Source organism: Chiloscyllium plagiosum, unplaced genomic scaffold (assembly GCF_037043375.1).
Source record: "Chiloscyllium plagiosum isolate Xiang-an unplaced genomic scaffold, Cpla_swu_hap1 HiC_scaffold_36, whole genome shotgun sequence".
Classification (NCBI taxonomy): domain Eukaryota; kingdom Metazoa; phylum Chordata; class Chondrichthyes; order Orectolobiformes; family Hemiscylliidae; genus Chiloscyllium; species Chiloscyllium plagiosum.
This window is the reverse complement of record NW_028270174.1, coordinates 40,718,356-40,744,985: the sequence shown is the minus strand read 5'-3', so window position 1 is coordinate 40,744,985 and position 26,630 is coordinate 40,718,356. Positions and strand designations below refer to the sequence as shown.

The following is a 26,630-nucleotide window of genomic DNA, read 5'->3' as shown; positions in this document are numbered from 1 at the left end:
GAATACGCCTCAGGATCAGGGTATATATGCACTTATATGCCTGCTAAACATTGAATACCTCCTCCTCATTAATCTTAACATGTACTAGAACCTCACCATCCCAGCTGAAATCCCCAGCCACAATATCTTTCTCCTTTGTGAACGCAGATGAGAAATATTCATTTAAGACCTCACCACATCCCTTGGCTCCATTCATAGGTTGCCCCTTTTGTGTGTAATATGTCCTACTATTTATTTTGCAATCCTCTTACTCTTAATATATTTATTAAAAACCTTGGACTTTTCCATGATCCCATCTGCCAAACATTTTTTGTGGTCCCTCTTTCTCCTACTAATTTCCTTTATAAATTACCTCCTGAATGCTCTGTACTTTTGAAGGGCCTCCCCTGTTTTTAATGTGCTATACCTGTTGTATGTTTTCTTCTTTTTCTTTATCAAAGTCTTGATATCTGTTGACATCCAGGCTTCGCTGGATTTGCTGCCCTTGCCCTTCAGTCTTAGAGGAAGACACTAGCCCCGAAGTCTTACCGTACTACTATTAAAAGACTTGCTGGACTGTTTTTTGACTTACCAGGCAATATGTAGCTCCCATTTGGGGTAGACCTTGACCCAATCTGATAATGTAAACAGATGATACTGCGTCAGGAATCCATTTTGTTCCGTCCCTGGATTGTTCTTACCCAAGCTAGCTATCTAGTAATATAAAAACTGATAAAAACTACGAAAAGTTAAATAAAGAATGAATAAACTAACGCTAGTGTCAATGCTCTTGAAGTAAGTCACACAAACGGTTATTGAAAAACAAATTATGGTGAATGTGTTTTATCAATTATTTTGTTTGTTCACTGTCAAAGACTTAGGAAACTTTTGAGATATCTGAAAAATGAAGAATTAAAGGAAAGGAGAAACATGAAGCAGTAAACATTATGGAAAAGGTGCTGGAAAATCATTTAGATCTAAAAAAAACAACCAGCCTCATTCGCTTTCCCTTCTGTCCTCTGCAATAAAAAATAAAAGACATCCTTCTGATGTCCACCTTGTCAGATTCCATCAGAATTTTGTATTTGCAGTAAGATGATCCCTCATTGTTATAAACAGTCAAAACCTGTTCATCCTTTCTTGATAAAAATGCTTCATCCCTGGAATGGGTCAAATGGACCTTCTCTAAACTATTTGCAATACAATTATGTCCTCCTTCAATTAAGGACACCAAAATTGTACAAAGTAGTCCTGATGTGACTTCAGCAAGTCCCTGTACAGCTTCAGTAAAATCTCTCTGCATTTATGTTTCATCACCCTTGCAATAAACATCAGAATTTGATTTGCCTTCCTAAGAGCTGAAAATGTGTTGCTGGAAAAGCGCAGCAGGTCAGGCAGCATCCAAGGAACAGGAGAATCGACGTTTCGGGCATAAGCCCTTCTTCAGGAATGAGGAAAGTGTGTCCAGCAGGCTAAGATAAAAGGTAGAGAGGAGGGACTTGGGGGAGGGGCTTTGGAAATGCGATAGGTGGAGAGAGGTCAAGGTGAGGGTGATAGGCCGGAGTGGGGTGGGGGCGGAGAGGTCAGGAAGATGATTGCAGGTTAGGAAGGTGGTGCTGAGTTCGAGTAAGACACTTGTATCTGCATTCTAATGTTTTGTGATTCATGTACCAGAACGCTCCAACGTCTCTCCATTTCTGATGAAGGACTTAAGCCCGAAACATCAATTGTCCTATTCCTCGGATGTTGCCTGACCTGCTGTGCTTTTCCAGCATCACACTTTCAACTCATCTCTCTATCACAGTCTCTGTCCATTTAAGTAGTGTACTGACTTTCTGTTCTTCTGGCCAAAAATGAGCAAGTTTCACATTTTTCCACATGAATCTGCAAGGCTTTTACCTACTTAGCCCTATCAAAATTCCTTGTATGGTCTTTACTTTCTCATTTTCCTATCTACTATATCTTGATGTGATCAGTAAATTTATCAACCATGTATGGAGTCCCTTCACCTCAGGAAATGGAGGAATTTGGAGCGCAGGTGAAAAAGTGGCTCAAGATCAACCATAAATTTGTTGAATGGCAGAGCAAGCTCAAAAGGCCATACAACATACTCCTAATATTTCTTGTGCTCTAATGCCATCTTCACCTTGTTGATCTTCACCTATTATCCAAAAACTGAGCCAAGTTGCTATTCAGATTTTTTATTTTGCTGTCACTACCTGTGCATCTCAGTGTCCCTTTCCTTATGTTAATCTCAGAATCATTTAATGTCTCTTTTTATTTATTTTATTTTGTAAGGGTGGCACAGTGGCTCAGTGGTTAACACTGCTGCCTCACAGCGCCAGGGACTGGGGTTCGATTCCAGCCTCGGGCGGCTGTCTGTGTGGAGTTTGCATGTTCTCCCCATGTCTGCATGGGTTTCCTCTGGGTGCACCGGTTTCTTCCCGCAGTCCAAAGATGTGCAGGTTAGGTGAATTGGTCATGCTAAATTGCCCATATAGTTAGGGGGAATGGGTCTGGATGGGTTACTCTTCAGAGGGTCGGTGTGCACTAGTTGGGCCGAAGGGCCTGTTTCCACACTGTAGGGAATCTAATCTAATCTAATCTATTTCTTTCGCTTTTTTGACTGCTGCTCTAACTGCATCTTTTTTTTTGCCAATCTCTGCTTTATTGCTTTTGTCGAATGAGAGGTGATTTTACTGCAACAAATTAGATCCTGAAGGTATTTGACATAGTGGATGTCATGAGGACAATTTCTTTTGGATGTGGGGAGAAGGGGGAAGAGAACAACACGAGCAAGGAGTCTAATTAGACTAGGTCTAATAATTTTTCCAGCACCTTTTCTATTTTGGTTCTTTGTTTCTCCCTATCTTCACTCTTGATTTTTCAACCATCTCCAGGAAGCTTTTCAACATTTTCTATTTCTTCATGGATCCCTTGTCTGTTTTAATTTATTTAATTTCAGTCTTATTCTTAACCATTTTTTCATGTGGCCTCTATTTTCTCATTTGTTCTTGTCTCAGCATAATATATTTTTTAACTCTTACTGCTCATCCTTCTTAAAATTTTGTGCTGCTTCATCAATTATACTTATTATGTTTTGTTTTCCAGTGTCTTTCCTAGCTCCATTATTGTCTCATAATAGATTTTTATTCAGTGTATTACCTTAGTCTTTATTTTACTTGACTTTTTCACTGTTATCCTTAACCATTTTATATTGTAGCTACTTCTCTTGTCTGTTGTCATTCCTCTCTCCTGTAACAAAGTAACATTTCCATTCTCTTTATCCTTTGTCTCCTTGTGTCTTGAAGATTTATTTGAGAACATTTACAATCTCTGATTGCTATTGACTGTTGTCTTATGTTCATTTCATAGATTTGCTTAAATATTTATCTCTTACTACCTCAGTAGATGATCTGTTGTATACATGGAAAAGCATGAGCAATCGCATCTTATTCTCTATCTAATCTATATGGATTCAGTTTCTATCTTAAGCACCATTATGTTCTAATTTTGTCCCTTATAAATGTACTGCTGTAATGTTACCTCTGATTAGTACAGCAGCTCCTACGTCTCCTCCTCCCTACCCTTCAGGGTCTAAAACAAAAGTGCTGAAAAGGGATACAGCATGATTTCCAATTCTCCAAAAAAAATGATTTTTACCTCTCTTTCTTGCCAAATTATTAACATTTTTAAGCTTGTTTTGAGTATTCCTTTTAAAGTTCATTTTGTGTCATAAAGACCATAAGACATTGGAACAGTGTTAAGCTGTCTGCTCTGCTATTTGACCATGTCTGATATGTTTCTCAATCCCATTCTCCTGCCTTCTTCCCATAACTCTTTATCCCCTTGCCAATGCAGAACCGATCTATCTCTGTCTTAATTACACTCAATGACTTGACCTCTGCAACCTTCTGCGGCAATGAGTTCCACAGAATCATCAACCTTTGCTGAAGAAATTCCTCCGTCTCAGTTCTAAAGCATCATCCTTCCACTCTGAGGCTGTGCCCTTAGATCTTAGCCTTTCTGGTAGAAACATTTTCTCCATGTCCACTATATCCAGGATTCTTAGTATTTTGTAAGTTTCAACCATATTTCCCCTCATCCTTCTAAACTCCATTGCGGAGAGACCCAGAATCCTCAACTACTTCTCATATGACAAGACCTTCAACCTGGAATCATTCTTGTAAACCACCTCTGGACCCCTTCTAAGGCTAGCACATCCTTCCTTAGATATGGAGCCCAACACTGCTCCGAATACTGCAGTCTGACCAGAGCCTTATACAGCTTCAGCAGTACGTTTCTGCTCTTGTATTCTAGCTGTATTAAAAAGACTGCTAACATTGCATTTGCCTTCCTAGCTGTGAATTGAACCTGCATGGTAACCTTAGCAGAATTCTTCACTAAGACTCCCCAAAGTCCCTTTGCACTTCAGATTTCTGAAGCTTTTCCCTGATTAGAAATAGTCTATGTCTCTTCTTCCTACCAAAGTGCATAAACTCACTCTTTCCCCACATTATATTCCATTTACCACTTCTTTGCCCATTCTCGTAGCTTGTCCAATGCCTTCAGTTGCCTCCTACCTCCTCAACATTACCTGCCCCTCTAATTATCTTTGTTTTATCTGTAAACCTAGCAGAAATGCCCGCAGTTCCTTTGCCTAGATCAATAATGGATAACGTGAATAATTGTGGTCCTAACATGGGCCCCTACGGAACACAGCTAGTCACCAGCTGCCATCCTGATAATGCTGTATTGTCTTTGTTAATATGAATCAACCTCTCCCCAATCATTTAGGGTTGGTCATTCATGTCATAATTATGTGATTTATGTGGCTGGATTTTCATCATGAAAGTGAGAGTCAAACATATTTCTGACCTTGCATTTCCTACTCCCTTCTTGGCATGAAGGGAGTGGCATGACTTTTGTTCAGTCTGGAGTCGCACCTACTGCCAGGAGGTGGAGGCGCTCTGTTACTGAAGCATCCAGGTTAGAAATCCCTTCTCTGTTGCAGATACATCTGCTTAGTTCTGCAGATCAATGTAAAGCCCTGCACCCTCATCTCTCATAATCCCCTCCTCCCCCCAGAGAACTCCATGTCAGACCCCTTAACAGTGAAGGCCATACATAAACTTGGAGGTTGAGGTGGGAATGTGAAGGGCTCCTTACATGCCACCATCCTGCATAACTAAATACCATCTCTGCCTCCAAATGCAACATCATGGAAATAGCCTTTGTGTCTGCCCTTACTGAAGACAGAACAAGTTGCATGCCAGAAATAGGAGATAACTGAGAGACTTAAAAGTTGAGAAAATTAATTGGTATAAGCAGAGAAAAAGATCAGAGAAATTTTAAAGAACTAAAATCTGACAAATCCCAGGGTCCTAATGACCTTGTCATAGAGATCTAAAAGAGATAACTGCTGAGATTGTGGATGTGCTTTTCAAGGAGGGATAGCAAACCCAGGACAACAGGCTAGTTAGCCTGACTTCAGTCATTGGGAAATGCTGGAATCTATTAATAGGGAAGTTTTAACTCTGCACTTATTTGAATTATGCAGTGTCTTTCTAAGTTAACATGGTTTTACAAAAGGAAAATCAGAGTTTTTTGAGAATGTAACCAGTAGGATAGATAAAAGAATCAGTGGAAGTATTATACCTGGATGTCCAAATATTTTTGCTGAGGGGCCACGCAAAAGATGATTTAGGCAAGATATGGAGTTAGAGGTATTATATTAAACAATCGCTTATCCATGGTGATAGTCAGGAAACAAGGAGAATGTAAAACAAGACATATTCAAGTTAATAAGCTGAGATGACTGAAGTGCTGGAGTTTCAGCTAATTATGGCTTACATAAATAACTTCGACACAATACTCTTTTTATTTCGACCCATTTTGATAACACAAAGCTAGGTGATAATGTAAACTGTGAAGAAGGCTGTGAGGAGATGTAGACAAATAAAACAAATAGACAACAAGTCATGAGATGAAGTATATTCTGGGTAAGTGAGATCAATCATTTTGTCAGTGGATTAGAAAAGCAGATTTTTTAAAAAAGTGTGATGTTCCGATGGGATTTGATTATATTTGTACAAATAATGGAAAGAATAGTAAAACAATTAGGAAGATAAAAGGCATGTTGGCCTTTACTGCAGGGACTTTAGATTACCAGAATAAAAATGTCTTGCTGCAATTGTACACAGTCTTGGTAACACCTTTGGAATATATGGCTTCTTAGTGTTACTACTAGACTATTAATCCAGAGACCCAGGTAATGTCCTGGGTTCGAATCCTGCCATGGAATATTGTGCAATTCGTATTCCACAAAGTCTGGAATTAAGAGACTAATGATGACCATGATTGTTGATTGCCAGAAAACCCATCTGGTTCCCCATTGTTCATTAGGGAAGGAAACTACCGTCCTCACCTGGTGTGGCCTGCATTGGACTCCAGTCCCACAGCAGTCTAATTTCCCACTTGTCTAATTTGGAATGGACAATAAATGGTAGCCTAGCCAGTGAAGCCCATATCCAGTGATTGAATTTTAAAAATACATATATGGAATACTGTATTCAGTTTCAATCTCCCTATTTTATTAAAGTTTTTCATGGAAGATGCCAAAACAAAGATTTGCATGATTGGTCCCTGTAGTGAGGATGTTGTCCTATGTTGAGAGGCTCGATAAAATTGGGTCTTTATTCATTGAAGCTTGATAAAATGAGGGTAGATTGTCAGAGATTATTTGCACAGGTCAGTGAATTTAAATCATAAGGACAGAATCTCAGGATAATGAATCTTTAAAGCTGAAGTGAGGAGAAATTGCCTTTTTTAAAAGGTTGTAGGTCTTTGGAATTCTTTATCCCAGAGACGTTTTCTTCCTCTCATTCTTTTGTGGGATGTGGGTGTTGCTACACAAGCCAGCACTCACTCTCCATCCACAGTTGTCCTTGAGACAGGGGTGGTGAAGTGGGGCACCAACAATGCTGTCAGGAAGTGGGTTCAAGGATTTTGATTCAGTGACATTAAAGGAATGGTGATATTGTTCCAAATCAGGATTGTGTGCAGCTTAGGGGGACAACTTGAGGAGGTAGCATTTTCAAGCACCTGTTGTTCTTGTCCTTCTAAGTGTTAAATCTCAAAGTTTAGAAGGTGTAGTTAAATGCATCTTGTTGAATTTCTGGATAATCCATTCCATTTAAGGGTCAACCAAAGAAATGTTTGGCACCTCCAGGAATTAAGTGATAAGGGGACTGGCCAGAAAAATGGAATGGAAGCCAAAGATTAACCCAGAGTCTATTTGAATGACAGAGCAGACTTGATGAGCTGTATCATCTACTCTAGCTCTTATTACTTGTGTTCTTGGGATTGGGCAGAAATGTGCAGTTAATACAGAGGTGGTCGAATACATACAATTGCCATATGGTCTATTCTTGCTCCTGTTTCTTATACTATCAGCAAATGAACATAATGTATCAGATCCATTTGCAGGGTTTCCTTAATTTTGAGCACCTATCACTCATCTTATTTCCTTAAGGGGAGTGTGAGTGATAAACTTTTTGCAATACTTTGTTGCACCAATGTCCCTAAATGGGAAGTATTCAGCAGATCTGACAGCCTCTGGGGAGAGAAACATTTTAGCTCAATGCCCTTTCAGCAGACCTGAAAAAAGTTAGAGATATAATAGTGGAGAGCACAGAGTGACAGGAAAGTCTGTGATACAGTGATAGACAGGAGAGTTTGAACACAGGAAACTCCTACAGTGCCACGTAAAATGGTGATAGTGCAGGAAAAGAAACAACAAATGTGCTGAGAGCAGGTGTGCTGCTATCTGAAAGTGAAAATAAGAGAACCAAAGCATGTGAAGAAAAGGAAACAAACTAGAGGGCTGAGTTAGAGTCTGAAATTCTTGAACACAGTGTTAAATCCAGAAGGTTGTAAATTGTGCAATTAATGAGATGTTGTTCCTCAAGCTTATATTGAGCTTTATTTGAACCATGCAGCAGGCCAAGGGCAAAGATGTCAGCAAGGTAGACAGGCCATGGAGTTTCATGCTTGTGGACTGAATGGAGCTGTTTCACAAAGTAGTAATTCATTCTGCATTTGAGCTCGGTAATATAGAGGAGACCACATTGAAGAAAACAGCAAATACAGTAAACTAAATTGGAAGTAGTATAACTCCGAAAGGAATGCTTGAAGCTTTTGGATGGGTTGAAAAGGCAGCTGTTTCACCTCCTGCTTTTATACAGAAAGGTGCTTTGGGATTTGTGTTGTTTTGGCACAACAGAAGAAATGGGTATTCTTGAAAGTGGTGGCTGTGTGGAATGCTCTGCCCCAGAGGGGCAGTCTCTGGATTCATTTAAGAAAGAGTTGGATAGAGCTCTCAAGGATTGTGGAATCATGGTGATGAGGCAGGAACAGGATACTAATTAAGGATGATCAGCCATGATCATATTGAATGGTGGTGCAGGCTCGAAGGGCAGAATGGCCTACTCCTGCACCTATTGTCTATTGTCTATTATGGGTGGAGTGGCCCCTTCAGAATGCTAGAAGAAGAGTGGAAGATCTGTTGGGAGTCGAAAAACTTGGATTTATTGTACAGTGATCAGTGAGAAGAGCAGGTGTCCTGTGTAGCTTAATGGCAGAAGACAGAGACCTGTGGTGGAAGTTGGCTTTGTGCACCGGAGGCCTGTCACCAGTAGTGTTCCACAGGGATTGATTCTGTGTCGTTTTTCGTTTGTCATTAATATCAATGATTTTGATGAGAATATAGAAATCTAGTAAGTTTTCCGATGACACCAAAGTTGGTGGCAAAGTAGACAGTGAAGAAGGTTTTCTAAGATTACACAGGGATCTTGATAAAATGGTTCAGTGGGCTGAAAAATGGCAGATGGAGTTCAATCTGGATAAATTTGAGTTATTATGTTTTATTACAACAAATAAGGGTAGGGCTTATACAATTAATGGTAGTGTTGTAGAACAGAAGGACCTAGGAATAGAGATAGATAATTCTTTGAAGTTTGCATAACATGTAGACAGGGTGGTTAAGAAGGCACTTGGCACACTTTCTTTCATTGCTGAGTCTGTTGAGTACAGAGTTGGGAAGTCATGTTGACATTGTACAGATGAGGCTTCTTCTACAATACTGTGTCTAGTTCTGATTACCCAGTTATAGGAAGGACATATTAAGCTGAAAAACATTCAAAAGAGATTTACCAGGATGTTGCCAGGTGTGGAAAGTTTGAGGTATAAAGAAAGGCTGGATAGGCTGGGACCTTTTTCACTGAAGCATTGAGGTTGAGAGGCAACCTGATAAAAGTTTATAAAATAATGAGGGTTATAGACAGGGTACTTGTAGTTGTCTTTTCCCTAGGATGGGGGATTTCAAGACTAGTAGGCACATTTTTTAAGGTGAAAGGAGAGATTTAAAAAATGCATGAAGGTTAGATTGTTCTAAACAGAGGGTGGTTTGTGCATGGAATGAACTTACTGAGGAAGTAGCGGCTGTTTGTGCAATTACAAAATGTTTAAAAACACTTTGATAAGTACATGAATAGGAAAGGTTTAGATGGATATGGGCTAGGAGCAGGCAAGTGGGACTAGTTCATTTAGGGATTATGTTTAGTATGGACTATTTGGACTGCAGGGTCTGTTTCTGTGACTTGGAGATGGGGCAGAGAGAGAGCTTAACGTTAGAAATGTGATAGTTGAGGACCCTGCCAGGCATCGGTTCAAAGAAAAATGAAGACCTCTCAGAAGCACCAATGCAATCTTTATTTCAAGTACCGTGAGAAGCACACTCCCTGCTGACCAAGCCCCAAATATATAGTGGTTTACTTACGCAACTTCCAAGGTTTTCTGCTGTATTCGCTGCTTCAAAATGTGCTGCTCTGTGCCTTGGAATATCAAATAGGCAATCACCTTTGCAGAGCTTCTGTCCACAAATGTGTCTTTGAACTTCAATCTCCTTGCTATCCATTGCTGACATCCGCTCTCCTTGGCCTATTGTACCAGTGAAACACCAATATAATATAGTACATCATCTTCCGATTGCATGTTTAACAGTTTCAGAACTGAAACTTTGCAGTTTTCCTTTATTTTTGCTTTCAGTCAGCAACACATCTATATCTTTTATTTCAACTCCATCACAAATTCCTTTGACCCTGTAACATTAACTCTTCTATCATTCAATTTCTCACATCTTCCATCCTAAAATAGAGCTTTTTTTCAGCCATCCCTTATTTAAAAACTGTTCTATCTCTAACTTGCCCTGGTCTTGTAAAAAGGTTACTCACAAGCCTGAAGTATTAATTCTGCTTCTCTCCCAACAGAAGCTACCTGACCTGAGTTTGTCCAAAATTTTCTGTTTATATTTAAAATTTCTAGTATCTACTGTGTTCTGCTTTTTGATCCCAAAGCAGGGCTCTTGCTTATGTATGATGCAGAAGTGTATTTGATCAAATGAGGAATTCTTCTGTCAGAGATGAATTTTCTTTATGTTGCTTCCTCTGGTACCCCTAAATTGGTGTATTCCAGTGTGTGAAAGATGACCCTCAGAAGAGAACCCTGGAATATGTGTCATGTTCCCCTTGATACAACACAAATTATTATAACACACGTCACTTGTTTTTGTAGCAAGTGTACTTGTACTTTTGCAGCACACTAGATTTCCCTGCAACAGATTATTTTTTCAACATTATCACATAGCTTCTAATACACATTCATTTTCATTTGTTATTTTTAGTGACCAAAGTACAGACAGATTTTATTGCATTGGAATTTTTTACAAGTGAAAAAGCTATTTATGTGCATCCATGCGCTTTCCAGGTATCTTTACAGGCATCTTCTCATGTTCTACAACAAAAATCCTGATGTGGTGAACCAGTCTATTTTTTGTATCGACACTGGAAGGAACGTTATTACTGTAAAGGATCGTATTAACTTTCACCTTTACCTGAATCAACTACCAAAAGGAGCTGCACAGATAAAACAGTTGTAAGTTAACAAGTCGGTGTTTTGAGTTAGTCTAATGTTGAGCTGGTATGAATACATGCATAAAGTAATGCATATTTTATAAGAATGGTATTCATTTTGTTGAAGTCTAGGTTCTAAACAGTGACTTGCTTGGGGGTCATTGTCCCAAAACACCATAAAAAATGTATTTGCCTACTTTTAGAGCATGTCCAATGAATGTGAAAAATGTGTGTAATATTTTGAATATTTTACATTCTTTGTATTCTCTTTCTAGTATTGAGGTGCTGATAATTCCAGTATATATAGTTTTCAAATCTGACAACAAATTAGACTGTCTTCAATACAGATTCATTAAACTTGCTTTTCATGCTTCATGTGGACCTGGTCACAATTCTGTCAGACATTCAGCGCACACTGCAATATTATTTCCATTATTAAATGAGAAGCTAAGTTATGTCATAATTCCTTAGCTATGCCTTTAGCTGCATTCTTCTACTGCTGGAATATAAATATGAGAACTTAAAAGCTCACAAGCATGTTTCCATTGACAAAAGCTTGAATTAATCAATTGATGATAGGCATTGATGTTAGAATCATTTGCCAACTTCGGATTGTGTGTAATTCCTGTTGTTAATAAAGAACTCTAAAAGTTGCCTATAGTTATACATTAGTGTTCTGTGTTACTCTACCTTAAGTTAGTGACCCCAACCAATTGTTTTTTTTTTAATTTGATAACATTATCTATCCTGACAGCAGAATATAATAAGCTACACTTTCTAATGACTAGCAATTATAGTTAAACCATCACTCCACTCCTACTTGTTTTGCTTTAAGACGGAGCTCCGCAGTTCTAGCAAAACATTCAAATCACAGCTGCTTCAGAAATATTGTGCTTCCCTTAAATCCAGTATTGTGTTTGTAGTTCAGTCCTCACTTTCTCCCAGAAGTCAAACCATGCTCAATGTTCCCACAGTAGTGGTTGCCATATTTTATGTTTTAAATGCCCAGCAGAACAGGCAGTTACTTTGGCAGCTGTTGGTGACAGGGTAAGTGTGTAAGGTGCAGGAGTAGGCCATTCTGCCCTTTGAGCCTGCATCACCATTCAATATGATCATGGCTGATCATCCTTAATCAGTATCCTGTTCCTGCCTTATCTCCATAACCCTTGATTCCACATCTGGCAGTATCTGTGGATCGTGAAACAAAGTTAATATTTGAGTCTAATATAATTCTTCATATTGGACTGACATTGTTAACCTTATTTCCAGATGTTACTAGACCTGCTGAGTTTCTCCAGATCTTGCTGTTTTGATTGCAGGTATCCAGCTTCTATGGTACTTTTATGTAGGGGTAGGGTGCCACATAAGTGTAATATTTAGGGTTGGTTTTGGATCCAGCAGTGGAGAGGGAGTGTTGAATCCAGCAAGTTGGGTAGTGGGTGAGAGAGGGAAGGAGGAAGAGAGACTTGGTGGATCCTGTAGTAGAGGGGAGAGGGTAGTTGGGCCATGGGGAAACAGGAGTGATCTGTTAGCTTTTGTACTGGCAAAATGGGGCTTTGGGTGCAGGTGGCAAAAGGGTTGTATTGAGGTGTAGTTGGGGATGTGTGGTAAGTTAGGGTCAATTTAGTAGTTACCCAGGTGTTAGACTAGATTATTACTCTTCTAACTTCTCCTTGATAATTATTATCAGGAGTGGAACTTTCTTAAATGGATATTTTCAGAAGGTTGCAGGTGCAGGGGTACTGCCCATTGAAATGTTCATTTTCCTGTGCAGTTCTCTTCCAAGTGTGCTATGTGTGGGATTTTGCAGGATTCCAATGAACAACCCTCAACTACACTACAGAAACGGCTAGCTGGTCATTTGGCCCTTTGTCATTGGAATTGAAGTGCACTGGTACCTTCTTTTTTTGTCAAATGTAGCTGCAAGGTGGAGCTGGCCTTCTAAGAAGTAAATAACTATTATCTAATTAATTACATGACACTTCAGAGCATGCAAGGCCTCTTCTTCCATTCATTGGACCATAAACCTGGCTGCACTTCATTCAATAGAATGGACAAAAAGGAAGTCAGGTGATCTTAGCTCTATACTTAAGTTTGTTCCTTGAACCTTCACTCTATAACTCCTTCAACTGAATGATTATTACTCTGATATAATGGAATGCAAAGTTAGTTTTCAGGATTAGCCAGTGATTCTGTACTCTGGTAGAAAATGTAAGATTAAAATCAAAAGTTTAACACAATATCACTAGAGCCATTAGCTCACCCTGATCCCTCATCTTGGACATAACCAGCATGTATTTATTCCAAAATGATATTTCCATGAGTCTTTTCAAAAAAAAACTCAAGGAAGTACTTAACATTGTCTACTAGTAATCTGGTACCCAAAATAAATTGTTGCAAATGAAATTAATAGATTGCTATAAACAAGCATCAAAACTTATGGAAAGTGCAGAGAAAACAGCAAGTTAACATGTTAAGGTTGTTTTCTGATATCTCATGGCTGGTAAGGAGCCTCACCACTACCGTACACATGGATACTCAGAAACATGTTAAATTATGATTTAAATTAAGTCAAACTTGTTACATCTTAATAATTTTCCAATTAGAAAATTGCAGCTATTCAAACCATTAAGTTACTTTCTGTGACTTGAGTTTTTGTAGTTTCCCCTGAACCCTTTTAAGGAATTTTTTTTAAACTTTATAAGATTAAAGTCAACATGTTAACTTAGCTATTTGCTTTAAGGTTGCTTATTGACATATTTGTTTTTCCACCTCTATTTGTAACTTGTAAGGGCAATGTGTAACCTTCCCTTATACAGGCATCTGGCTCCTCACTCAATATCTACCTTTCATACTAATAAAGAGATGGAACTTCACGTTATTTTGGATGGGAAGGTGTTCGCAATTAGTCATTGCAGTCCTGAAGTAACTGCTTCTAGAGTGTGCAGCATGTCAGCCAGTGATAAACTTACTCGTTGGGAGGTGCTTGGAGTTCAAGGTGCTCTACTTAGTCACTTCATTGAACCCATCTACATCAACAGCATTCTTATTGGTAAGTGTGATATTTCCATACCAAGAAAATTAATAATCTGCTAAAGTACACTACCTCTAGCCATCATTATTAAAATAATAATGCATTCTTTAATTATAGTGTTTTAGCATTTAGGTCCAATTAGGTATTTTGTAGCTTGTCAAAAGGTAATGAATATTTTTGATTTTTCTTAAATTACCTATGTTCAAGAAATTTATTATTCATACTTATATGCACCAATGCTGTCTGTCGTCATGTTTGTTCTACTCCAAATCACATCATTTTCATTTTCTGTCAGAATGAGTGGAAATTATTCATGGAGTATATTAATCAGACCAACAAGTTTAAATGGCTTTAATTTCATGTCTGAGAATCAGGTAAAGCTTATCATTTTACCTAGATTAAAATGAGCACTTAAAGTGCTTTGAAGGAGAAGGCATATTTGCATGCTGTACAATAATCAGATGCACAGCTTAAAGGTATTGTTTCAACAGCTCTGTCAACAAGTGCCATGAATAGAATCAAAGTTACAGATCAGTTGGAGTGTTTGAACAGTCAAAAATAATCATCCCCTTGCAGATAAAAACCAAAAACTGTGGATGTTATGTTCAGAGACAAAAATAGAAATTGCTGGAAAAGCTCAACAGGTGTTTTACAACATCTGTGAAAGAAATCAGTCAACGTTTTAGGTCGAGTGACCCTTCCTCAGAACAGTTCTAAGGGTCACTTGACCCAAAACGTTATCTCTGATTTCTCTCCACAGATGCTGCCACGTCTGCTGAGCTTTTCTAGCAATTTCTATTTTTGTCACATCCTCTTGTGGATGTTGAGAACAGATATAACTTAGAGCAACACTGAAAACAATTTGGTTTGATGGCTGTGTTTATGGGCAATGCTGTAGTTGGGTAGTCATGATTTGGAGATGCCGGTATTGGACTGGGGTGTACAAAGTTAAAAATCACGCAACACCAGGTTATAGTCCAACAGGTTTAATTGGAAGCACTATCTTTCGGAGCGCCGCTAGTTGGGTAGAGCACCAAGTGCACTTCTGTAGAAATAGTAGCACAGAGCACTACATCACAGTCAAGCCACTGAGTGGCAGGTGCCTGTTATAAAGATAGCACTGCCCAAATATTCACGGGGCATAAACATACACGTGTAAAATCACAAAGTAGCTCTGCCTGAATGAATGAGAATTGAAGTCCTGCATTAGAAATAGAAATGTCACGTGCAATAGGTTGAGAACAAATGCAAAGGCAGAGCAAAGAAAAAGAGATGGCTGTGATAGGTTGCAAAGAACAGACTATTTAGATGGTTACGGAAGGCAAAACATGGGTCATAATGAGGCAAATTTACTTTCTAATGTTTACACTGGTGCAACTAATCACCGCTTTTTCAAAACAACATACCTGATCAAATAGGTCTTTCTTTGTTGTAACTGGCTATCACTGGTTGCTTCACTCAATTGTTCTGCCATTTTATAACCCCCTCTAGTGAAATGTATGTTTTGACCTTCTTTTGAGGTCAAGACACTGAACAAATTGAGCAAGTATCATGTCATTTACAACATGAAATTTGAAGTCAAGTTGACAGAATGGTGTCAGCCCTTCACAGATTATTATCTGTAAGGAAATCAAGGGTAATAAGGAAGAGGCAGGAAAATGACATTGAGAGGCATAGGTAAGGTAAAGTTAAAAATCACACAATACCAGGTTATAATCCAACAGGTTTATTTGGAAGTACTAGCTTTCAGAGCGCTGCTCCTTCCACTAGTTACCTGATGAAGGAGCAGCGGTCTAAAAGCTAATACTTTCAAATAAACCTGTTGGACTATAACCTGATGTGTGGCTTTTAACTTTGTTCACCCCAGTCCAACACTGGCACCTCCACATCATAGATAGCTGAAAGCTTCCCCGTATGGCAGGGGAATCTAAAACTAGAGGGCATAGATTTAAGAGGATAGATACAGAAGAGTCCAGAGGGGAAAGTTTTTGACACAGAAGGTGGTGAGGATTATCATAGAACCACAATTATTATGGTGCAGAAGACAGCTATTGTCTCGTTTCCAATAAACGATGTATGCAGACCTTATGAAATTGACATGTTTGACCTCTTCCCACCATATCATGAACTAAACAAACGTGTTATTTGAACAATGGTTCAATAGGCTGACAGTATTACTTGTCTAAGAACATTTATTAGTTGAACAATTGAAACTGATCGAATACCATCCTGTCCATAGTAGTCAGTGCCTATTAATATTAAATAGTTTGGTGACATCTTGTCTGCAGGGGCATTGTTTTAGCTGGAGTTCCCATGAACAGAGACCCCTTGGGGAACTTGGCAGTGGGTGCGGAGGTACAGCAGCATTGTCAGTGAGAGAATCCAATTAGCGGGTCATTTAACGAATATGTTTCCACCAGTCAGGGAAATGGCTGTCACAGCCAATTCCTGTGTATAGCTTCAGCAATTTAGCATGTCTCCTCTAAGCAGGGAAAATGGCTTCCACAGTCAAAATGATTCCCCTTCTCCCACAGCTATTCAGCCCGTTGTGTCTGCAAAAGTTCTATCACATAGTACCAACCTTCTACCTTTTCCCTGTATTACTGCACACTAGATCTATCTAAATAATCATCTATTGCCCTCTTTCTTAGCAATGATCTCATTGAATAACAAAACAGATTTAGTCATAAAGTCATATAGCATGGAAGAAGACCCTTCTGTCCAATTTGCTCATCCAGCCACATTTCCCAAACTAAACTAGTCCCATTTCCCTGTTTTTGGCCCATATCTGTCTTGAAAGGCCAAATGGGCTACTTCAGCTCCAATCAATGCCTTATGATCTCCAGACAGTGGACACTGCACTGACCTAGATAGCTACTTCAGACCTGGCTGGCAGGATCTGATGCCATTGTTTCCTCTAGCAGTCCTGGGGGAAAAGCCCCTCCTTTCCACTACACCATCCACCAAAACATCCAGATCCCTCTTAACAAAGTGAGTGCCAATTTACTTCTTTCTGCCATCTCTATGGTAATTCTTCCCATTGTGTGTATGGTAAAGAACAATTCCTGACTTGCAGCATTTAAGCTGGTGCATGGCTGGGATTTAAATATGGCCTAGACAGTGAAAAACCTGGCAAGTAGCTCTACCAGTGTTGATTGGTAGATCATCAGTGCACGGAACCATAGAGTCATGTTGCATACAGAATGGAGTGAGAACTAGAAAATTTCATAAGATGATCCACTAGACATTACAGAAAGAAACTTTCCACAAAATTCCTGAAAAAGAAATTCGGCCTGTAGGGTTCAATTTGAGCTGTTCTAGCTGTGACCATGAGAAAAAGTATTGATGAGGAATAAGAGTGGTGAAGAAGGCTTTCAGCATGCTAGCTTTCATTGGTCAGAGCATTGAGTATAGGAGTTGGGACGTCTTATTGCAGGTGTACAAGATGTTGGTGAGGCCACATTTAGAGTCATAGAGAGTCATCAAGATGTACAACATTGAAACAGACCCTTCGGTCCAACTCGTCCATGCTGACAAGATTTCCCAACCCAATCTAGTTCCACCTGCCAGTACCTGGCCCATATCCCTCCAAACCCTTCCTATTCATATACCCATCCAGATGCCTTTTAAATGTTGCAATTGTACTAGCCTCCACCACTTCCTCTGGCAGCTCATTCCATACGTGTATCACTATCTGAGTGAAAAGGTTGCCCCTAAGGTCTCTTTTATATTTTTCCCTTCTCACCCTAAACCTATGCCCTCTAGTTCTGGACTCCTCCACCCCAGGGAAAAGACTGTCTACTAATCCTATCCATACCCCTCATGATTTTATAAACCTCTAAGGTTACCCCTCAGCCTCCGACGCTCCAGGGAAAACAGCCCTAGCCTATTCAACCTCTCCTTATAGCTCAAATCTTCCAACCCTGGCAACATCCTTGTAAATCTTTTCTGAACCCTTTCAAGTTTCACAACATCTTTCCGATAGGAAGGTGACCAGAATTACACACAATTCCTAACCAATGTCCTGTACAGTTGGAACATGACCTCCCAAATCCTGTACTCAAAACTCTGACCAATAAAGGAAAGCATATCAAACGTCTTCTTCACTATTCTATCTACCTGCGACTCCACTTTCAAGGAGCTATGAACCTGTACTCCAAGGTCTCTTTGTTCAGCAACACTCCCAGGACCTTACCATTAAGTGTATGTAAGTCCTGCTAAGATTTGCTTTCCCAAAATGCGGCAACTCCCATTTATCTGAATTAAACTCCATCTGCCACTTCTCAGCCCATTGATCCATCTGGTCCAGATCCTGTTGTAATCTGAGGTAACCTTCTTCCCTGTCCACTACACCTCCAATGTTAATGTCATCTGCAAGCTTACTAACTATACCTCTTATACTCACATCCAAATCATTTATATAAATGATGAAAAGAAGTGGACCCAGCAATGATCCTTGTGGCACTCCACTGGTCACAGCCTCCAGTCTGAAAAACCACCCTCCACCACCAGCCTACGGTCAGTTCAGTATCCAAATGGTGAATTCTCCCTGTATTCCACGAGAACTAACCTTGCGCACTAGTCTCCCATGGGCAACCGTGTTGGACACCTTATTGAAGTCCATATACATCCCACTTGCCGCTCTGCCCTCATCAATCCTCTTTGTTACTTCTTCAAAAAACTCAATTAAGTTTGTGAGACATGATTTCCCACACATAAAGCCATGTTGACTATCCCTAATCAGTCCTTGACTTTCCAAATACATGTACATCCTGTCCCTCAGGATTCCCTCCAACAACGTGCCCACCACCAATGTCAGGCTCACTAATCTATATTTCCCTGGCTTGTCCTTATCACCTTTCTTAAATAAGGGACCACGTGATCCAATCTCCAGTGTTCTGGCACCTCAACTGCGACTATCGATGATACAAATATCTTAATAAGAGGCCAGGCAATCACTTCCCTAGCTTCCCACAGAGTTCTAGGGTACATCTGATCAGGTACTAGGGATTTTAGAGTACTGCGTACAGTTCTAGATACCCTACAGAAAGGATATTATTAAGCTAGAAAGAGTGCAGAAAAGATTTACTAGGATGCTACCTGAACTGGAAGGTTTGGGCTAATAGGAGAGCGGATACGCTGTTTGTTTTTTACAGGAGCACAGAAGGCTGACGGGTGACCTTATCGAGGTATATAAAATCATGAGAGGCATAGATAAGGTAGATAGCTGACAGTTTCCCCCTATGGTAGGGCAATCTAAAACGAGGGCATAGGTTTAAAGGGAGAGATACAAAAGAGTCCAGAGGGACAGTTTTTTTCACACAGGAAGGTGTGTGTCTGGATTGGGCTGCCAGAGTTAATGGTGGAAATGAATACAATTTTATCACTTAAGAAACATTTAGATAGGTACATGGATGGGAAAGTTTTGGAGGGATATGGACCAAACACAGGCAAATGGGACTCGTTTAAATTGTGAAGACTGGGTGGCATGGGCAAGTTGGGCCATAGGAACTGTTTCCGTGCTGTAGACCTCTATCATTCTAAGAGAGCATTCCAAGGAACAATGTTAAAGGCAGTGGGGTTAATCTGTTTTACTTAATATTGGCATCCTGATTTATAACAACTTTAAAGCCCTTGAGTATCAGCAGCAAACAGTGACTGCGAGAATGAAGGAACTTGAGCAGACCATTTAGCCACTATTTTCAGTGAGATTGAGGGTATTACCTAACACTATATATCAGGCTTTAGTCCATAATCTTAGTATTAATTTTTAATTAACGTAGAATTGGGGGATAGTTCTGTTATTTTTTAATCTGCTAATTGTTTAGACAGAGTCTCCCTAACTAGCAATGCTCAACTAGCCAATCAGTTGACAAAGTTAATTTGATGCCTCACCCAATTTTAATTTCTATTCATGATTCTGAACCTATAGACAATGATAGTTAGCCCCAAAGTCCTCTGAACTCCCAGGCCACTTTTGACCTCTTCAGCTTTTAATCATGTTTAGGTAAGTGTTATGTAAGTGCAAATTATCTTTTTCAATTTTAAATGAAAATTACTTAAGAAAATATAGGATACTTGAGGCAAAAGCTTTGAAATGGTTAGGTTTGTAGTCTTCTATCCATAAAGCTGGTTGTGGTGATTAAATTGCTTGCAAAGTAAAATGTTTATTAGAAGATCCTCTGCTACTTAATAAACTTTAGAAACATAACTACTTGAATTTTTATTGTTTAAATGTAATGTTTTTTCTCTCTCCACAAATGGGAAAAGGATTCAGAAGAAAGATCACTGGACATGATACGTTAACTCTAATTTCTCTCCACTGGTGTTGCCAGACTTGCTGAGTTTTTCTAGCAATTTCTATATGTTTCACACTGTTAAAAGTCTTTCTTACTATTTGCCCTTCAATTTGTGTCAACTCTTATCTGTATTGTGCATCATGCCTCTAACTTCCTCCTTGTAAAACTAAATTAAGAATGAAACCAATCAGTTCAAATGCTTATAACATCATCTTTGATTTGGTCCTCCAGGTGACACCAACTGCACAGATACACGTGGAGTAGAGGTTGCAATTAAACAGCGTGTAGATGACTCACTGACTTCAAAGCTCCCAAATTTCTACATTGTCAGCAAACCGCAAATATGTCTTACAGAAACTGCCTTTCCCTGTCTAACAAATTCTGTTCATAAAACCCTCAGTCTGAACTGGTCTCAGGCAGATTCTTTGGTAGAAGTGGTGAATGGTACAACTGGAAGAATCGCTGAAAGGTAAAAAGCTGTTACAAGCTATGTTATTTGAGTAACTTTTAATTTCAGCATAGATTATCTAATAGTGTAATAAAAGTAGTACTGCTTGCTATTTTTTGCCTAAAACATGTAATACCATATATGTTATACTATCATACTGGATATGTTTCTTGTACAATTACTTCTTTCCCATTCGTTGGCAGCATGAATTAAGGGTGGTTATAAACTATCATTTATGATGAATGCATTTCTGTACCCTTCAATTTCTTAAATTCCAATTTCTCATTAACTGAATCACTGCATCCTGGTACCACACATCCTTTAAAAACTTAAGGTGTTGAAATTGGTTTTGATCAAGGCTACTCTTTTCTGTACCTACTGGTGCTATAAGCTTTACAAACTTCGAGTAACACCATTTGGGTTGTAAGATTTTGTTTTAGTTATATTTGAAACAGCATCAAAATCATCTCTTCTTGTAGTAGGAATAGCCCTTGGAGGACTTTTACAGATACAAAGTGTGAATTATTCCAGTTACATTTAAAGCTGGTTAGCAAGGTTAGATCTCATGGAATACAGGGAGAGCTAGCTATTTGGATACAGAACTGGCTCGAACATAGAAGACAGTGGGTGGTGATGGAGGGTTGTCTTTCAGACTGGAAGCCTGGGACAAGTGGTGTGCCACAAGGATTGGTGCTGGGTCCACTGTTTTTTGTCATTTATATAAATCTTTTAGATCTGAACATAGGAGGTACGGTTCATAAGTTTGCAAGTTACACCAAAATTGGAGGTGGACAGCAAAGAAGGTAACCTCAGTACAATGGGACCTTGATCAGATGGGCCAATGGACTGAGGAGTAGCAGATGGAGTTTAATTTAGATAAATGTGAGGTGCTGCATTTTGGAAAGCAAATCAGAGCAGGAGTTATACACTTAATGGTAAGGTCCTGGGGAGTGTGACTGAACAAAGAGACTTTGGAGTGCAGGTTCATAGTACCTTGAAAGTAGAGTCGCAGATAGCTAGGATAGTGAAGAAGGCGTTTGGTATGCTTTCCTTTATTGGTCAGAGCATTGAGTATAGGAGTTGGACTGTACAGGACATTAGCTAAGCCACTTTTGAATTATTGTGTGCAGTTCTGGCCTCCATCCAGTAGGAACAATGTTGTAAAATTTAAAAGAGTGCAAAAAAGATTTACAAGGATGTTGCTAGGGTTGGAGAATTTGGGCTATAAGGAGAGACTGAATAGGCTGGGCCGTTTTCCTGGAGCATCAGAAGCTGATGGGTGACTTTATAAAGGTTAATAAAATCATGTGGGGCATGGATATTGACTCAGTGTTCTTGTTTTTGGAGAAAGTGTACAGTCATGGCAGCGCAGGCGGTGGAATGTTCCTCCTGCAGGATGTTTGAGGTAGGGGTGACCACCGATACTCCTGCCGACTTCGTCTGCAGGAAATGCAGTCAGATCCTGATCCTCACCGAACGAGTTAGGGAACTGGAACTGGAGTTGGATGAACTGAGGATTATTCGAGAGGCTGAGAGGGTGATTGATAGAAGCTACAGGGACATAGTTACGCCGGAGAACCGAGGTAGCTGGGTAACAGTTAGAGGTGGGAAGGGGAAGAAGCAGGCAGTGCAGGGTTCCCCTGTGGTCGTTCCCCTAAAAAATAAATATACAGCTTTGGAAACTGTTGGGGGGGACAGCGTTGCAGGTGTAAGCTGCAGTGAAGGGGTCTGTGGCTCTGAGACTCAGAAGGGAAAGGGGGAGAGGAGGAGAGCGCTAGTTATAGGGGACTCTCTAGTTAGAGGGACGGACAGGCGGTTCTGTGGACATGGGCGAGACTCACGGATGGTTTGTTGCCTCCCGGTGCTAGGGTCCGAGACGTCTCAGACCGTGTCTTCAGAATCCTTAAGGGGGAGGGTGTGCAGCCAGAAGTCGTGGTGCACATTGGCACCAACGACATAGGTAGGAAGAGAGGTGGGGAGGTCATTCAAGAGCTCAAGGAGTTAGGCTGGAAGCTAAAAGCTAGGACAGACAGAGTCGTTATCTCTGGGTTGTTGCCGGTGCCACGTGACAGTGAGGCAAAGAATAGGGAGAGAGTGCAGTTGAACACGTGGCTGCAAGGCTGGTGTAGGAGGGAGGGCTTCAGATATTTGGACAATTGGACTGCATTCTGGGGAAGGTGGGACCTGTACAAACAAGACGGGTTGCACCTGAACCAGAAGGGCACCAATATCCTCGGGGGTAGGTTTGCTAGCACTCTTCGGGGGGGTTTAAACTAATTTGGCAGGGGGATGGGATCCGGACTTGTAGTCCAGCAAGTAGGTTAGCTGTTTGTCAGGATGCCCAAGACTGTAGGGAGGCTGTGGAGAAGGTAGCACTGACAGGGACTACTTGCGGACACAGAGACGGGCTCAAGTGCGTATACTTCAACGCAAGGAGTATCAGAAATAAGGTGGGTGAACTTAAGGCGTGGATCGGTACCTGGGACTACGATGTTGTGGCCATCACGGAAACGTCGATAGATGTGGGACAGGAATGGCTGTTGGAGGTTCCTGGTTACAGGTGTTTCAGTAAGATTAGGGAGGGTGGGAAAAAAGGAGGGGGGGTGGCATTGCTAATTAGAAATGGTATAACGGCTGCAGAAAGGAAGTTTGAGGGGGATCTGCCTCTGGAGGTAGTATGGGCTGAAGTCAGAAATAGGAAAGGTGCAGTCACCTTGTTGGGTGTTTACTATAGGCCCCCCAATAGCAGCAGAGATGTGGAGAAACAGATTGGGAAACAGATTTTGGAAAGGTGCAGAAGCCACAGGGTCGTAGTCATGGGCGACTTCAACTTCCCAAATATTGATTGGAAGCTCTTTAGATCAAGTAGATTGGATGGGGCGGTGTTTGTGCAGTGTGCCCAGGAAGCTTTTCTAACGCAGTATGTAGATTGTCCAACCAGAGGGGAGGCCATATTGGATTTGGTACTCGGTAATGAACCGGGACAAGTGGTGGGCTTGTTAGTGGGTGAACATTTTGGTGATGGTGACCACAATTCTGTGACTTTCACCTTGGTTATGGAGAGAGATAGGTGCACACAACAAGGTAGATTTTATAATTGGGGGAAGGGAAATTACGATGCTGTAAGGCAGGATTTGAGGAGCATACGTTGGGAGCTTAGGCTGTCAGGGAAGGATGTGGTGGAAATGTGGAACTTTTTCAAAGAGCAGATACGACGTGTCCATGATATGTATGTACCTATCAGGCAGGAAAGAAATGGTCGTGTGAGGGAGCCTTGGTTGACGAGAGAGGTTGAATGTCTGGTAAAGAGGAAGAAGGAGGCTTACATAAGGTTGAGGAAACAGGATTCAGACAGAGCAGTGGAGGGATACAGGATAGCCAGAAGGGACCTGAAGAAAGGGATTAGGAGAGCTAAGAGAGGGCATGAAAAATCGTTGGCGGATAGGATCAAGGATAACCCCAAGGCATTTTATGCGTATGTGAGAAACCTGAGAATGACGAGAACGAGGGTAGGGCCGATCAAGGACAGTAGTGGGAGACTGTGTATTGAGTCGGAAGAGATAGGAGAGGTCTTGAACAAGTACTTCTCTTCAGTATTTACGAACGAGAGGGACCGTATTGTAGAAGAGGAGAGTGTGAAATGGACTGGTAAGCTAGAAGAGATACCTGTTAGGAAGGAAGATGTGTTGGACATTTTGAACAACTTGAGCATAGACAAGTCCCCCGGGCCTGACGGGATATATCCTAGGATTATGTGGGAAGCAAGAGAGGAAATTGCAGTACCGTTGGCAATGATCTTCTCGTCTTCACTGGCAACGGGGGTGGTACCAGGGGACTGGAGAGTAGCGAATGTTGTGCCCCTGTTCAAAAAAGGGAATAGGGATAACCCCGGGAATTACAGGCCTGTTAGTCTTACTTCTGTGGTAGGCAAAGTAATGGAAAGGGTACTGAGGGATAGGATTTATGTGTATCTGGAAAGACACTGCTTGATTAGGGACAGCCAGCACGGATTTGTGAAGGGTAGGTCTTGCCTTACAAGTCTTATTGAATTCTTCGAGGAGGTGACCAAGCATGTGGATGAGGGAAGAGCAGTGGATGTAGTGTACATGGATTTTAGTAAGGCATTTGATAAGGTTCCCCATGGTAGGCTTATGCGGAAAGTCAGGAGGCATGGGATAGAGGGAAATTTGGCCAATTGGATAGAAAACTGGCTAACCGGTCGAAGGCAGAGAGTGGTGGTAGATGGTAAATATTCAGCCTGGAGCCCAGTTACAAGTGGAGTTCCGCAGGGATCAGTTCTGGGTCCTCTGCTGTTTGTAATTTTTATTAATGACTTAGATGAGGGAGTCGAAGGGTGGGTCAGTAAATTTGCAGATGATACGAAGATAGGTGGAGTTGTGGACAGTGAGGAGGGCTGTTGTCGGCTGCAGAGGGACTTAGATATGATGCAGAGCTGGGCTGAGGAGTGGCAGATGGAGTTCAACCCTGCCAAGTGTGAGGTTGTCCATTTTGGAAGAATAAATAAGAATGCGGAATACAGGGTTAATGGTAGGGTTCTTAGTCAGGTGGAGGAACAGAGGGATCTTGGGGTCTATGTACATAGATCTTTGAAGGTTGCCACTCAGGTGGATAGAGTTTGTAAGAAGGCCTATGGAGTATTATCGTTCATTAGCAGAGGGATTGAATTCAAGAGTCGTGAAGTGATGTTGCAGCTGTACAGGACTTTGGTTAGGCCACAGTTGGAGTACTGTGTGCAGTTCTGGTCGCCTCACTTTAGGAAAGATGTGGAAGCTTTGGAGAGGGTGCAGAGAAGATTTACCAGGATGTTGCCTGGAATGGAGAGGAAGTCGTACGAGGATAGGTTGAGAGTTCTCGGCCTTTTCTCGTTGGAACGGCGAAGGATGAGGGGTGACTTGATAGAGGTTTATAAGATGATCAGAGGAATAGATAGAGTAGACAGTCAGAAACTTTTTCCCCGGGTACAACAGAGTGTTACAAGGGGACATAAATTTAAGGTGAAGGGTGGAAGGTATAGGGGAGATGTCAGGGGTGGGTTCTTTACCCAGAGAGTGGTGGGGGCATGGAATGCGCTGCCCGTGGGAGTGGTAGAGTCGGAATCATTGGCGACCTTTAAGCGGCATTTGGATAGGTACATGGATGGGTACTTAATCTAGGTTAGAAGTTCGGCACAACATCGTGGGCCGAAGGGCCTGTTCTGTGCTGTATTGTTCTATGTTCTATGTTCTATGTTTCTATGGATAAGGTAAATAGACAAGGTCTTTTCCCTGAGGTGTGGGAGAACAGAACTAGAGGACATAGGTTTAGGATGAGAAAGAAAAATTTAAAAGGCAACTTTTTCATGCAGAGGGTGGTGCATGTCTGGAATTAGCTGCCAGAGGAAGTGGTGGAGGCTGGTACAATTACAACATTTAAAAGGCATGTGGATGGGTATATGAATGGGAAGACTTTATAGGGATATGGCCAAGTGCTGGCAAATGGAACTAGATTAGGTTGGTATGTCTGGTTGGCATGGACGAGTTGGACCGAAGGGTCTGTTTCTGTGCTGTACATCTCTATGACTCTAATAAACCTGCGATTAAGTTTGTCTAATAGTGTGAGTGAAGCCATTGTCTTTTGTAATTTCCTAAATGCCTAAATTTCATGAACAATTTTTTTTTAATAGTGCCAATTGTGTTTGAGTTTTGAGTTATTTTAGCAATTCAGCCAACCATTAATCCTTTAAAACATTGGAAGAGGTGGCCCTCTATTCATTCTCATGTATTCTAACATAGCTGTTCTGTCCATAGTGGATACATAGTTAGTATTTTAGGGGTTTTGGAGAAGTGATAATCATGCTAACTTCCACAGAACTAGGCTAATGTCGCAGGAAATGAAAGTGC

The 26,630-nt window shown here is 40.7% G+C and overlaps 1 protein-coding gene across 1 annotated transcript in view; it reads left to right on the top strand.

Moving 5' to 3' along the window:
• Positions 1 to 26,630, top strand: part of adad1 (adenosine deaminase domain containing 1 (testis-specific)) — a 92,985-nt gene that overhangs the window by 51,329 nt on the left and 15,026 nt on the right. Inside the window, exons 8-10 of the mRNA XM_087980101.1 lie at positions 10,804 to 10,971; positions 13,769 to 14,001; positions 20,514 to 20,751. Of these exons, the coding sequence (XP_087836227.1) occupies positions 10,804 to 10,971; positions 13,769 to 14,001; positions 20,514 to 20,751 (639 nt within the window). The remainder of the gene's footprint in view (positions 1 to 10,803; positions 10,972 to 13,768; positions 14,002 to 20,513; positions 20,752 to 26,630) is intronic.